This window comes from Lathamus discolor, chromosome 2 (assembly GCF_037157495.1).
Source record: "Lathamus discolor isolate bLatDis1 chromosome 2, bLatDis1.hap1, whole genome shotgun sequence".
Lineage (NCBI taxonomy): Eukaryota > Metazoa > Chordata > Aves > Psittaciformes > Psittacidae > Lathamus > Lathamus discolor.
In genome coordinates this window covers 146,960,899-146,976,703 of record NC_088885.1, presented here as the reverse complement: position 1 = coordinate 146,976,703, position 15,805 = coordinate 146,960,899, and the positions used below count along the sequence as shown (strand labels likewise).

General features: G+C 37.3%; 1 protein-coding gene across 4 annotated transcripts in view; it reads left to right on the top strand.

Annotated features, from left to right (window-relative positions):
• TAF2 (TATA-box binding protein associated factor 2) overlaps positions 1 to 15,805 on the top strand; it is a 65,128-nt gene that overhangs the window by 6,138 nt on the left and 43,185 nt on the right. For 3 of the 4 annotated variants that reach the window (XM_065668862.1, XM_065668858.1, XM_065668861.1), the window contains exons 4-10: positions 6,352 to 6,470; positions 7,828 to 7,969; positions 8,472 to 8,703; positions 10,007 to 10,191; positions 10,753 to 10,866; positions 12,136 to 12,235; positions 14,578 to 14,663. In XM_065668862.1, coding sequence (XP_065524934.1) covers positions 6,352 to 6,470; positions 7,828 to 7,969; positions 8,472 to 8,703; positions 10,007 to 10,191; positions 10,753 to 10,866; positions 12,136 to 12,235; positions 14,578 to 14,663 — 978 coding nt within the window. The remainder of the gene's footprint in view (positions 1 to 6,351; positions 6,471 to 7,827; positions 7,970 to 8,471; positions 8,704 to 10,006; positions 10,192 to 10,752; positions 10,867 to 12,135; positions 12,236 to 14,577; positions 14,664 to 15,805) is intronic. The other variant, XM_065668860.1, reaches the window with a different exon arrangement.

Sequence of the window (15,805 nt, the reverse complement as noted above, 5' to 3'; positions counted from 1 at the left end):
AAATGCTGTAAATCTTAAAAGCTCTAGAATTAGACCCTAAAAAAGAAAGACTCATTAGTGGGTTTCCTCTGCCCTTCTTTATAAAGAACTGCTTCTGGAAATCATAGTGGTTTATAGTAGTCTTTATATCAAATCACCTTGTCATCTCTTCCAAGTTCTCATTTGTTATGGCAAGTTTAGTGATGATGTCCATTGTACCTGTGCAGCTGAATTAGATATATCAATTGTTTCGAACAAGACACAGATTAGTCATCAGGTTTTGTTTTTGATGTTATACAAATAGTTACTTTTTGCATGGTTTTTTTTCTGTAGTCTATTGAACTAGTAAATATGAAATGAAGATGGTTCTTGGCAACCTGGACTGTAGTGACAGGACAAGGGGTGACGGGTTAAAACTTAAACAGGGGAAGTTTAGATTGGATATAAGGAGGAAATTCTTTCCTGTTAGGGTGGTGAGGCACTGGAATGGGTTGCCCAGGGAGGTTGTGAGTGCTCCATCCCTGACAGTGTTCAAGGCCAGGTTGGATGAAGCCTTGTGTGGGATGGTTTAGTGTGAGGTGTCCCTGTCCATGGCAGGGGGGTTGGAACTAGATGATCTTGAAGTCCTTTCCAACCCTAACTATTCTATGATTCTATGAAAAGAGTTTGGTTTGCATCTTTACTCTTTCCTGTGGTGTATAGTAAATAAAAAACCCTGAAGTTTTAAGGTTTTGTATATAAACATTTTTTTGCTTTTATGAAGCTTTTGGCTTACTTAAATGTTGATTTTTAAAAGAATATATAAAGTATGTAGAAAAAGTTACTAATTTAATGGAATCTTTCTTTTTTTTTATAAAAGTTAAAATACTTTAAAGAATTCTTACTCCCTTAGTAAGAGAGTTCAATTAAAATAGAAAATTCTCTATTTAAAGACACTATAATTATTTCTTTGTGAAGACTTGCTGCAGCATCTGTGACTTGAGAGATTGTTTGCTCATAGGAGGAGAAGTCCAAGTGAAGTGAGTAATTGTTTATGTTGTGCAAATTTTGGCATGCAAGAAAACAGTTAAAAGAGCTTTGAGAAAGTCAAGGTTAAAGAGCTTTCTCTGTGGAATGCAAACAGCACCAGCTGAATTGTTTGTCTCACCCTGGTGTCAGATCATCTCTTTCTGCTCTGAATTTGAACATTCAACTTGTTTTCAGTTCAAGTAATACTTTTGTGTTTTATAATCTGTTAGTGCAAAAATCATGGACACTTGGTCTCTGTCATTTCACATTTTCAGCATTGCATAAGATGAAACAACTTTTTTCTGTTGTCACTTATGCTGAATGACAAAACCCCTCAGTAAGAAGGGAATTAAAATTGGGCAAATTTTGTCAAAAATGTTAGAAATCTTTAATTTGTGCATAAAATATATTTTCAGCTTTGATACCATTGCCAGTTTACCTGTCAGTCCCAAACTGTAATTTCAGGTAACAGCTGAAGGGACCTTTAAAGTTTTATCTAGAAATAACATCAGTCTTCCACCTTGTCATTTCCTCCTGATGCTTCAGGACACCATAGCCTTTTCATATTGGCATAGATGGATGAACTTAGAGAATGCAGTCACTTCCTCTCTGACTGAGCAAACCTCTGAACAGTGCTGTAAGGTAGAAAACAATTCACATCATTTTGCCATGTGTACACCAGGTGGCAGAGAATCCCGTCTAGTTCAGACTTTTAAGGAAGAGTTTGCAATCTTGTAAATTGCGGATAGTGTTGGAGGATGCCTGTTTGGGTCAGTGTAGGACTGCTGTTGTTGGATAGTTCCAGTTGCCTCCCTCCTCATCATCTTCCCTCTTTTCTTGTAAATTGTTGCATTCTCAATTCTGTCAATATAATGTAAGTGGGATTTATTTTTCTGGGCTCTGATATCTAGAAATCCCACTGTGTATTCTGACTACTGAGACAATTGCTTGTATCTCAGCCCCATTTACATTAAAACAGGCAAATCCTACAGGTAGGATTGTAAACTGTTAAATAGCTGCAGCAAAAGTTTGGAGTTTCAGTGCAGTGGTTTGATCTCTGGTAAATGAAGTTTGTGATGATCCTGCTGTTGGGTGGTTATGTGCTTCACATGTTTGTGTGATAACTGCAGTGTAGGGTTGTGAAGCTATTGCATGACATTATTACTTGTGTAAAGGAAGGTATGTTTATAGGTAGCTAATGTACACATAATGTTTTCTTGTGTTTCCCGTATGTAGGTCCTCTATGCAGTGTAGTTTTAGCTTTTGGCAGTGTATACCTGTTCATTTACTAGTTCAGCTTTATTTTTTCTTTTTGAACTTTAAGCCTGTAGTTTTTGAACATTAAAATATGAAGATGTTTTGATATCCTCTAACATACTTGTTGCTTCAGTTACAAGCAGCAGTAAGGTGTGAGAGAGCATGATGTGGTAGCCTTTAGGACATGTCTTGCAACATTCTGAGAAATCAGTGATCAAACCTTTAGCATGTACACAAAATAGAAAAATAACTGGTGGGCTGAGCATATGTTGTGCTGCAATAAATAGCTTTCATTTCCACAGGTATGATGCTTATCTGGTTGTAAATTCATGATAGACTTTGTTAGAAATAAACAGAAGTGTAGAGAACTTTTGAAGAAAGAGGTGGCAAAGCCCTTAACCTTTAGCAAGAATGAAAATTAATTTTTTCATTGTGCCAAAGATTTAAATTATTACCTTATTAATAAATTACCTACATGTGTACGTATTTCATACATATTTTTAAAATATGCTAGATATGTGCTATATCATATATTTTGGGGGTTGGACTTGAAAACCAAGTGTTAATTGTATCTGGGAAGCACAGTAAAATAGCAAATGAATACAAGTAATGAAGAATAATGAATTATATGTGGATCAAATAACTTATTTTGCCAAGTTGATATAAAGTACTGTAGGAAAAAAGTGGTTTATCAGCTGTAAGTTTGGGCCGTGTGACAGTTCAGTAGCAGGGCTGCAGCTAGTTTCCAGGCAACCAACAAGCATCCATTTGAGTTGTAGTTAACTGTGTTTTGGGTAAATTGTGGTAATAAAATATATCTCTATCAGGATAAAATGTGAATCACATCACATACAGAATGGTTGGGATTGAAAGGGACCTCTGGAGATTATCTATTGTCAACCTACACTTAGCATTAGGAAAATAGATCTTTTTCTTTAGGCTGTAACTTTTGTCATGTGCTCTGTTTTTGTTAAAATGGCCGTATTGAGTTTATTGAGAATAGTACAACCTATGAAACAAATTAATCTGTGGTACTGAGCCTTCAGTGGATTCCTTTTCCAATGAATCACCCATTTGAATTGGAACACTTCACAAAAATAGAAATATCAGAATAGACTGTTTTCCATAAAATGCTAAGCCCTGTGGAATCTACCTTTTTTTTTTTTTTTTTTTGTAAAATCATAACTTTTTCCTGTCTATGAACCCATTGATGTTTAAAATGTAACTACAAGCTCATCATGATCCCCAAATATGGAACAAATTCCCACTGATGTATTGGAAAGGGATCCCCTATCAATAATAGTGAATTTTCAGAACCAGTTTAGATTAAAATTAAAAACTTTGAGGCTTTACAGTCTAACAGAATGTTACTGTTGTTTTCTGTTGCCAGTGTTTAATTGCTAAGCTAGTTCTTAGTCATGCAGTCTTTTCTTAATGAACATTTTCCTGATAGTATTTGTTTGACTTCCTAGGATGCCATTTGAAGGCAACTTAAAGCAGCATCAATCGGAGCGGTTATGATCCCACTCATAGTCTTCTGTGCCTCAGTAGAAGCACTTCTTTGACCCCTCAGTATGTCAGATCAGGGAGCTAAACCAATAAACCAATTGAAAGCTGTCTGCAAAGAAAAAAAGCCCCTTTTATTCCACTTGACATTTGGCACTTTCAGCTGCATCACCACAGGGTCGGGTGAACAGTGGTCCTCTTAATGAGTGATGGAGTAGGAATGTGTGGCTGAGACTAGGAGACAACACATCAGCTGAAGTTTAATTTGGTTTGAATTGTTCTTGAACCACAGCTGAAGGGAAAAAATTATTATGTATTAAAACTTGTGATTTGGGTGTTTCTGTGCGCATATGCTCCTACTTACTATTCACGTCCGATTTTCAGAAGCTTCCAAGCAAAGTAGACAAGTTTACTGCTCCTAACATTCTTAGTCTTGGTAGTGGTGCCAGGGAATTTGTGCATTATTATTGCCAAAGATGAAGAACTGCATGAAAATATGTTCTCAATATATTTCAGTGTTTTAGCAAAGTTTTTTAGATGTAAAAGGCTAGGAATATAACCATGGTGGTTGACATACCTAGACTTATAGGATGATGCTGGCATGGTTAATTACCCTTCAGTCTTCCAAGTAAGGTACTATAATTTGGGTTGAATGCTGTTTTCTCTGTGGGTGGTGAACAGAGAATGGTTAGATGAAAGCAAAATCCCGACATGAGATCATGTCTGCTTTGCGTGGACTTCAGATTCCATAGAAGAGTGGAGTCTGCAGCCAAAACTTAACTCCGTTGTGGTGCAGTAATCCTGCACCTGGGTCGGGACAAGCCCTGGTATCAATGCAGTCGGGGGGATGAATAGATTCAGAGCAGCCCTGTGGAGAAAGACTTGGGGTTAGTGGTGGATGAAAAGCTGAACATGAGCCAGCAGTGTGCGCTTGTAGCCCAGAAAGCCAGCTGTATCCTGGGCTGCATCAAACGAGAGTGGCCAGGAGGTCAAAGGAGGTGATCGTGCCCCTCTACTCTGCTCTCATGAGACCCCACCTGGAGTACTGCACCCAGCTCTGGGACCCGCCCCCAATGTAAGAAGGACTTGGATGTGTTGGAGTTAGTTCAGAGGAGGCCATGAAGATTATCCGAGTGCTGAAGCACCTCCGTGGTGAAGACAGGCTGAAAGAGCTGGGCTTGTTCAGCCTGGAGAAGGCTCTAGGCAGACCTTATTGTGGCCTTTCCATACTTCAGGGGGGACCTGTAAGAAAGATGTGGACAGACTTTTTAGCAGGGCCTGTATCAATAGGACAGGGGGTATTTAAATGGCTTTAAACTAAAAGAGGGGAAATTCAGGCTGGAAATATGAAAGAATTTTTTTATGCAGAGGATACTGAAACATTGGCACAAGTTGCTCAGAGACATGGTAGATGCCTCATCCCTGGCAACATTCAAGGTCAGGCTGGACAGGGCTTTGAACAACCTGATCTAGTTGAAGAGTTCCTTGCTCATGGCAGGAGGGTTGGAGAAGGTGACCTTTAAAGGTGCCTTCCAACCCAAACTATTCTATGATTCTATGGTAGCTTTATGTTGGATTGTGGCTTTGTCCCCACATTGCTTGGATTAATCAGTGATACCTAAATTCTGGAAAAAAACTGTGATGAGTAATTCAAGCACTTTCTCTTCAGCTATAGAGTTGTGGAAGCTTTTGAAGAGCTCTCTGTACTGGAGGATTATAATTAAGAAAGGTTTTACTCCCAGATTCCATGGTTTAACAATGCATTTTAGAAAGTATGAAAGCTATCATGTAAAGATGCAAAAGCAGAGTTAGTTTTGGACTTGACTGGTCATCCTCCAGCATTTGAACATAATCATATTAAATAATAAGATACCATCCTGCTCATAACCACTTTAACAGTGGAGATATGCAGTAGATAACAATTAATCTTAAGTCATAACTGAAGTAAAAGTATGACTTTGGAATGAAATGCACAGTGAAGTAGCAACTAATATATAGTAGCTTAAATCAAACCTGATTACACTAAAAGTATAATGCATATTTCTGTGTTTGTGTGTTAAGGGCAAAACTCTAGCATCTAATAATTTCTGTGATATTTACAAGTGCATAAAACTATTACTATCCATCAAGCTAAGGGATATATAATACCATTGCCAAGCTAAAATCTCACTACATTTAGAAAAGCAACTTAAAAGCAAAACTGCAATATATGAGGAGGCACATCTTCAAGACAGATGTTTAGAATAAGCATACAAGCTTAATCCAAAATTTATGAAAAACATTTTATTTTCTAGTCCAATAAATGTAGCTATTACTCCTAGTGGGAAGAAAATAACACTGAGCATTTCTTATTTGATTTATTGTGGATTATTACTCCTTAAGATTTTTGATCACAGATCTTTTCTGTAAGAGCCTGGGTTTAAGTTCTGGGGTTTGAAATCTAATCTTTAGTCCTCCTTTTTCCCTCTACTCATTTAAAATCAAAACAGAATACTTGGTTGAACATGCACCATGAAATTCAGTATAGAAATCATATCATTTCCAAAGTTGTTTTTTGTAGTTCAGCATGTTCTTTAAGAATTAATTGGGTATTTCTGACAGGAGGAATCTCAACTATTTTTCCAATGCCTATGCTGCCGCAGTCAGTGCTGTGGACCCAGATGCTGGAAATGGAGAACTCTGCATTAAGGTTCCCTCAGAGCTGTGGAAACATGTTGATGGTAAAGTAAAGAGACTATACTGAAAGCTTAATTTAAGATGCACAAGGTTGTTAGCTACTAGTTTGCATAGAAAGATTTAGATAAACAGAAGTAACATTACATTGTTTTGTGACATGATATTTCCTTTTTCCACACCAGTATCTTTCCAGTTGAAGCTTGAAAAATACCTTCATGCTTCTGAGTAATGCAGAGAAGTGGTTGCATGGTTTCTTAACACTCTTTACAAAGTCACTCTTGGGTGATCGTGAGCCCAGAAGTATATATGAGGAAGTGGCTGTAATGGGGTATAGCTGTAATGGGGTATACTGACTTGGTAACTTGTGATATTGAAGTTGCTTACAATTTATATGATCCAACAAGAAAATAATTTACAAGGATATATCTGTATTCATATTTAAAAAAAAAAAAAAACAAAACACAACCAAACTGTGTTATTTTTTCCCCATCTCACTTTGAAGAATAGTCATTTTTAAATTGATTTGGTAGAGAAAAGTAGACTATTTTATAAACTGGTACACTGGATCCTGGAACAAGTAGCTGCTTTAATAAACCAGTCTCCAGTATTGATTATTTTCTTACATGGATTTTGTTAGTTTTTTGTTTTCTTACATCGTTGTATCAGGTTTTCTCATGCTTTTATGCGACCTCTGAGAGAATAATAACTGTATCATGAAGCTGTTGTCAGATACACCTTAATGGGAAAGACACTTGTGTATTTTAACTTTGGTTTAAGTTCCTGTTGCCTTACTTCCAAGCATAGAAGGGAAAATATTCAAACAGGTATAATTTTTCTTTTTAAAGTTTAATGCCAAAATATGGCTAGACTTGTTGGATAAATTTTACCATTGATTTTTCTTGCCAGTCTATTCATAGGTGAGATTTCTGTGAAACTAAACCAAAGCAAAGACACTTAAGTTACAGGAAAATTTTAAACTATAATAAAAGGTTTTAAGAAACTGCAAATGACAATAACATGTATTTTAAGAATGTGCCTATTACATGCAGTTTTTTTGTAGAAAATTTATTTCAGCAAGGTACAAAGGAGGTCATGGGTAGGGTATAATCAATGTATAAAGATACTTTATTATTGGGGAGTTGGAAGATGAACTGTAACTGCAGTTGCAGTTTTTATTATTTAATAAAAGTTCTTTTCAATTCATATCCTGTAAGTTAAAGCTTAAGAGGTCTCAGTTTTGTAAGCTTTTGAGCTGTGTCTTGTAAGTGGACCTGAAGGTCTATGAGAAAGAAGAAAACACATCATCTTGAAAGAGCAAGAGTCCAAACCTGAATGATAATTCTGAAATAAATGGCATGTAATATGTATATGTTTACTCCCATTTTGTTCTTGGTGTTGCAGAGTTAAAAGTCCTGAAGGTGCATATAAACTTTTCTTTGGACCAGCCAAAAGGAGGCCTTCATTTTGTGGTACCCAACATGGAAGGCAGCATGGCAGAAAGAGGGGCTCATGTCTTTTCATGTGGTTATCAAAATTCTACAAGGTAAGAAAACTGTCTTTGAATGTTAAACTGTATTTCCTATTTAATCTCAAAGTGTAAGAAATGCAAATAATTTCTTTGAATTCTTGTAAGTTTGAAGCATTGTAAAAATTAATTTGTTTTCAAAAGAAGCTTGAAAAGATGTGAAGTAGCATCTAATGATTAGTAATTAGGATTTCTAGTCTTTCTAGCTCTGCAGGAGGTAATGGCAAGAAAACTTGTAATGATTTATAAAATGAATATACAGTGGGAGTCAGGTGTTCAAGGCCAGCTTGGACAGAGCCTCGGGTGACATGGTTTAGTGGGAGGTGACCCTGCCCATGGCAGGGGGGGTGGAACTAGATGGTCTTAAGGTCCTTTCCAACCCTAACTATTCTATGATTCTATGATTCAGAGTATTTAAGAATATAGTTTGGAATTTGAGGGAAAAATCAGCTGTGAAAAAGGGAGTATTATTGTTAAGTATACTTGTTAACCATTTTTTCCCCAATCTTGACTTCCCTAGATTTTGGTTTCCTTGTGTTGATTCATATTCTGAGTTGTGTACCTGGAAACTTGAGTATACTGTAGATGCTGCAATGGTGGCTGTTTCAAATGGAGACTTGGTGGAAACTGTATATACCCATGATATGAGAAAGAAGACTTTTCATTACATGCTGACTATTCCAACTGCAGCTTCTAACATCTCCTTGGCAATAGGACCTTTTGAAATCCTTGTTGATCCATATATGCATGAGGTAATAATTTTCATAGAGGCCTTGTTTTTTCTTTGTAATGAATTAGTGACTTTTTATTACAACCAGTATATATTGGTCACATGCACGTATGTCTAGATACGACCTCCGTGAATACAGTTATATGGTAAACTTGCCTTGTAATGTCTGTATTTAAATTTATCTTCAAAGTAAAGCCTTTGAATCAGCAATAATTCCACTTATGCCCAAATTTATGGGGCTAGTTTAGTTGGAGTTGGTAAAAGCATTTTTCTCAAAATAGCTTTAAACCAATCCTGTTGCTGGTAGTAAGGTAAAATGGTTGCTACGCATTTGAGTAGTTTTCTGAGCTGAATTTGACATTGAGTGTTCATTCTTAACAGATTATTGCCATAATGTCGAAGTCCACCCATTGGTATTTACATCTGTAGTTTCAGATTGGGTAAGGATGGACTTGGCAGGCACATAAAGGTACCAATTTAGCGCAAAGACTGGCCTGTATATTCTTCCTCTGAAAACATGGTAGGAATATACTGGTAAATAGCTATGTTTTCCTTGATCCAAAGGCAAACGTCAGATTTTAGTCCTCAGAATGGTGTTCTGTTGACTTTTATTGGTGGGACATACTCACTTATGAAAGGTAGTAACTTAATAAATGTCAGTTGTTATTTGAAAAACCCAAGCTGATAAATTTCTGCAGTTTGACTTCTGTAGAGCTCTCTTGAATTATACTTCTTGAACTGTACAGTCTCAACTTTGTTCCTGTGTCACTGTTGAAGTAATATCATTGGCTACATCATAAGTTTATGGAAAACACAGTAATATCAAAGGTTACTTGCAGTTTTAGCTGCGACAAGCCTTTTAAACAGTAGCACTGCTCGACTTATTTGAAAACAGCTGTTTCTTTACTGCATAGAAGAAAAATATTATTTCCAAAAGATGTTGGATTGCAAAATGAAAGAAAAATGGCACATATTTCTTAAATGATACACGCCTCTGGGTAGACATTGTTAGCATGTGTTGTCTGTTAAGATTATTTTCCTCTTGTTGCTCTCACAATATCTTGGTGCGCTTTTCTGTCATTGATAGTCATTATCACAGCTTGAAAGTGCTTTTTTTCTGTGAAATTTACAGCAGCTAGATTTTTGTTGTCTTTGGGGGGAGGGTTTGTGGGGTTTTGTTTGGTTGGGGGGTTTTTTCTCCCCCTGTTTGGGGTAGGTTTTGATTTCTGTTTGTTCGGGTATTTTTTGCTGTTAGGTGATATACTTGATATTTATGGATTTAAATATATTTGTCAGTCTTGTACCAAATTTTCCTTTGCTTGTAGGTGACTCACTTTTGCTTACCACAACTCCTCCCATTGCTCAAACATACCACATCATACCTTCATGAGGTGTTTGAGTTTTATGAGGAGATTCTTACCTGCCGCTATCCATACTCCTGTTTCAAGACTGTTTTTATAGACGAAGCTTATGTTGAAGTAGCTGCTTATGCATCCATGAGTATTTTCAGGTTAGTATTTGAGAAAATTACACCTTCTTAAATCCAAAAGCCCAGAAGCTCTCGATCCAAGAGTATTGACAAATGCATGAAGCTCTTATTATTTTGGTAGCCTGAGTTTTGGACTATTTAGTTTGAAGAGGCTGAGGGTGTTTTGACATTACAGACTTTTAACACCATTTCTGATTTTATCTGTTACAAAGATGTTGGATTTGTATTTTCAAGAAAAAATTGGCAGTGGTTTTATTTCTGAATTGGAAACACTATGTGTGAAATATTTAAGAAAAGTGAAGAAGTTTGATTAAGCTTTATTTTTTCTTCAGCTGGAATAGAGTATGAGGAATGCAAAGGAGTTTCACCTGTTAAAGCAAACTACTACACAGAGGGTTGTATGTAGATGATAGTAGCAGGAGATCTGCCTGGATTAAGGGTATTGCAAAAAGATGTTACTATCTCATTGGAAAACCAGTGAAGGAATTACTTCATTTGTTTTGGCTGTTAAAGCAAAGTCTCTATTTTGTTTCTCTGGAGCTGGTGATCATATTGTGTTATTTTCTTTTTATGGGGCTCCAGCACAAATCTCTTGCACAGTGCAATGATTATAGATGAAACTCCACTGACAAGGAGATGCTTAGCACAGGCCCTGGCCCAGCAGTTCTTTGGATGTTTTATATCCAGAATGTCCTGGTAAGTATTTTACTATTGAACTCACTAGAAAATTGGGAAAATCTGGGAAACTGTGATTTTAATTGGCATGTTGCATTTTATCAGAAGAATATATGAAACAGTAACTGTAGAAGAAAGTAAAAAAAAAAGTGAAAAATAATGAACCCAACTCAATAAATGAAAATCCATGAGGTTGGGTGGTTTCTTTTTTTGTTCGTTTTTCTGTTTGAAGGGAGAATGTGAGATACAAAGGTTCTAAAGAGAGAGATTGGACTTCTCTTTTTTCAGAAATTATTGCTACTGAATGCTGTAGTGTGCTTTGGCACCTGGAAGTTTTAGAAGGGAGAATCTTTTGTATCATCAGTAAATTTTTGTCATATTTTGGGTGAAGTGTAGCCTGCATAGGAAGTACTTGTGGAGCACAGAAATAATTGTGAAGAATTTTGGGGAGGGGAATGCAGAAATTAGTGTAAAATGGGCAAATTCACTGGGATGGTAAGCTGCCTATAGCTACATTTCCCAGAAGATCCCCTTCCGCTGCCTCTTGCAGTTCTGCAAGTATTTATTTTAAAGCCTCTTGCTTTATATCGGGAACTTCCTTTTCATGGCAAAAGTGTATGTTCCAGAGTATCTTTGGCTTAAATAAAAAATCAACCAACATATTTTTAAATTGACGTTTATACTATTTCTTTTGCTCTCTTCCTTATTTCTAGCCTCCCTCCGTGGTGAAGTCAATTTTTTCTCCATCATAATGACTTTTTTTTATGTCTATACACTTCATCGTGTGTGACATTATTGTGTGTCACTAGTTCCTGAGCATTTTGTACGCTTTGCCCTTACTTTTCTCTCTCTGAACATAGCTCTTTCAGAAGAGGTGTTTAAATAGATGTCCACCAAATTGTGGGATAGGTATTTTGTCTACTCGCTGACCAAATCTGCATTGCATTGAGAGGTTTATTAACAAATTTAGATCACATAGATTAGCAGTTGTTTTAGCTTTATTGTCCATTTTTATGGTTTTATTGTTACTATTTCAGGTAAAATAGTTTGGTTTTGTATTTTAACCTGGGCTTCTGTGATAGAAGTTTAATTTTCACTGGCTTTTTAGTTTTATCGGTCCCATCCAGGTGCCAAGTTCCATAAATTGGTTCACAGCTCATCAGACTCCTATTGACTTAGAGAAGTTATATAACTTGCTGAAATTTGTGGCTATTTTGAGCTGGTCAAAAATACCATCCCTTACAAAATACCTTCTAAAGTGTTGTAATTCATGCTTCTTTCTTGCTACAGGTCAGATGAATGGGTGCTAAAGGGAATCTCTGGTTATATTTATGGCCTTTGGATGAAAAAAACCTTTGGTGTTAATGAGTATCGCCATTGGATTAAACAGGTAACAATATAATAGTACTATTTTCTGTATCTTTCAGAATTTTACATCAAAAAAGATGCAGTATAAAACCAGAATTTAATAAATATAGTTTTTCATTGCAATCTATAGACATGTTTAGTAGTGACAAAACTTAGAGCTGAGATGCTGCTTGCTGCAAGGAAAACCACCAGACATACTAACTAAAATATGTTTCTCTCTGCTTTATGAATAATAATGTTCATTGTCTCTCTGTGAAATTAGTTTTGCTCTTGTTATTTGGGCTTTTGTACAAAAACAGAAAGAAAAAGTAATAAAGTACTTTGTTAATACCTAGAATATGGGATTCATAAGGAGATGTATTTGGTGGATTTGTTATACTGTGATGTATACCCATAAAGCTCTGAAGGGCTCCATTGTAAGCTTGGATCAATAGTGGATCAGGTATCTTTTAATATGTATTTAAGTGCTAAATTAAATAATGAAACAGTAAAAGACCCCTGTTGAAGGGATTTCTGGTTTTGGAGAAGAAATTTCTGTCTCTATCTTGCATTTCCAAATATAATGCTCTGAGATATGTAATTTATAGTGATAGCAGCAGTGACTCCTCATTTTTTGCCAGTAACATTAATTCACAGAAAGATGTGTATCTTCTTCCTTTCATCACATTCTCTTCCTATTCCAAAAACTAGATTACTAACCCCATGGGCTCCATTTACATCCCTTACACACGCTGGGTCTCAATACCATATCCTTATCTGCCTAATGCATATTCAGCTCACCGATCATGTGCTGTCTGTAGTAAAGGTGTTGGTGCTTTAGAGAACAGCAGAACTGGAAGAACATCTATTTTGAGAGTTCACTGCTGCTTGCAGCAGAAATTGCTTCTGGATAATAATTGCCCATGTTCTTCCCTAGGAGTTATCTAAGTACTTCCACACAGAACTAAGAGGTGTTACTGTTGCAGTCTCCAGTTCTGCTGTTACTGCTTTGAACTGCTTGAACACCGCCAGGGATGGAGCACTCACAACCTCCCTGGGCAACAGATTCCAGTGTCTCACCACCCTAACAGGAAAGAATTTCCTCCTTATATCCAATCTAAACTTCCCCTGTTTAAGCTTTAACCCGTTACCTCTTGCCCTGTCACTACAGTCCCTGACGAAGAGTCCCTCCCCAGCATCCCTATAGGCCCCCTTCAGGTACTGGAAGGCTGCTATTAGGTCCCCACGCAGCCTTCTCTTCTCCAGGTTGAACAGCCCCAACTTCTTCAGCCTGTCTTCATACGGGAGGTGCTCCAGTCCCCTGATCATCCTCGTGGCCCTCCTCTGCACTTGTTCCAGCAGTTCCATGTCCTTTTTATGTTGAGGACACCAGAACTGCACACAATACTCCAGGTGAGGTCTCACAAGAGCAGAGTAGAGGGGCAGGTCACGCTCCTTTTGATGCAGCCCAGGATACGGTTGGCTTTCTGGGCTGCGAGCACACACTGAAGCCGGCTCATGTTCATTTTCTCATCGACCAGCACCCCCAAGTCCTTCTCCGCAGGGCCGCTCTGAATCTCTTCTTTGCCCAACCTGTAGCTGTGCCTGGGATTGCTCCGACCCAGGTGTAGGACCTTGCACTTGTCGTGGTTGAATGTCATAAGGTTGGCACCAGCCCACCTTACAAGTGTGTCAAGGTCCCTCTGGATGGCATCCCTTCCCTCCAGCATATCAACCGGACCACACAGCTTGGTGTCATCGGCAAACTTGCTGAGGGTGCACTCAATCCCACTGTCCATGTCAGCGACGAAGATGTTCCCTCCCCCTGTGTTCAAGCTGACCTAGTCTGATTCAAAAACCATATTCGCTGTTGGGTGATAGTGAGTTATGTGAGCATCCTGCCTTGAAGTGTGCATGTTAACATGGGCACAGCACCACACAAATTCAAACTCGTTCTAGTTCAAAGCTGGCTTCTGTCTGGCTTGAGCGTGGGTCAAGGTGAACTGCTGTATGCTGCAGTCCACTGTGTAGGTATACCCAGTATTACTTTCCACTGCAAGGAAATGGTGGTTACCTTTATTTCTTTTGGTCAAAGATAGTTTACTTATTGAACAATAATACTTTTTAGATATAATGTAGTTAAATATTGTTAGGGGTTGATCCACAATCCAGACCCAGAACAAGTATTAACTGCTAGTTTCTACTGGTTTATTATTGTTTGCCATCCTGAGCAGCATACCTGATTTTAAAATGCTCTTTGTGTTTGTAAACAAGTTTAGTTAGGAGGTATGGCTTAAACAATGACATGAAGAACTTTCCTGTCTTCTTTAAATGATTTATCTACTTTTCAAAATCATGCTTGCTTATGTATGTTGTATTTTTTAGGAGCTAGATCAAATAGTGGCATATGAACTGAAGACTGGTGGAGTTTTACTGCATCCGATATTCGGAGGAGGAAAAGAGAAAGACAAGTATGTTTATTTAAGCCACAAGTCATTACAGGGCCTATTTTTATAGGGCCATTAATATATGTCTTCAGTGTGTTGTGTAGCAAAAGGCCAAAGGCTGAAGATCTTCAGTTGCCCAGGGCATGTATTACCAGTCTCAGAAAGTATATCTTGAATATATTATATCACTTTTGTTTTATTTTTCTTTCACTTTAAATCTTAAAGGGAATGAAATATAATGAATATTTTTAGAGCTTTTATGCATCTACTTTTGGGTAAGAGAATGAGGGAATATGGAGCCAGAATTTTTACCTATTTCTGGAGTAGTTAGTAATCTTTAGGCTTTTTACAGTATCATAAGTTTCCTTTTTCTTTGCTCTTTTTACTTTTTGCTCTCATTTACCACCTTGCAGTCTTATCCTAATTTCTTAATCAGTTGCAGAAAGAAGTATTAGATCAGCTGTCTGTGAAGTACCATTGGTAACTGTGAACTGGCTGAATTTGTATTTTCACCAGTAACTGGCTAGCATTCATTAATGCTAGCTTAGGAATTTTCCCCTTACCTCTTGTGATACATACTACTCACTGAGTAGTATGTGAACCACTGGAGTTAGAAAAGTATTACTAGAAGTTAGATCAGTAAGTAGATCAGGTTTCAATGACAACAATTTGCTGGGTTTTTCTTTTCTTGGCTAAATTAATGCAGTTGTGACAAAGCCACACAAAGAGTTTCTCTTCGGAAGCTCCTGAGCAGCATGTGCAAAACTGTGAGGTTGAGCCTGTGCAAGTGGGGTAGGAGAGTATGTGAATTTCTTATGTCTTTACTGCTGCAGAAACCCTTGTATTATAAAAATACAACCAAAATTGTCTGCAGCAGTGGTTCTCTTGCATATGCTTGTCTGCAAATACAGATTTTGTTAATTAAAAATTAAAAATCTGGATTTAGAACTGAATGAATATGCAACTGACTCATTTAAAATTTGAGCAGAGATCTCTTTTTGAGATATGAAAAAGTAGAAATTGTTTTCTGAAAACAGGAATGGGATGTATTGGCTGGTTTCCCAGCCAGGTGAATCCTCAACAGCTATCGTGTTTTCTAGGTGCTGACAATCACAGATACAGCTTGTGTATGTGTATCCATGCCAAGCTATTCCTTAGTTTTGCTT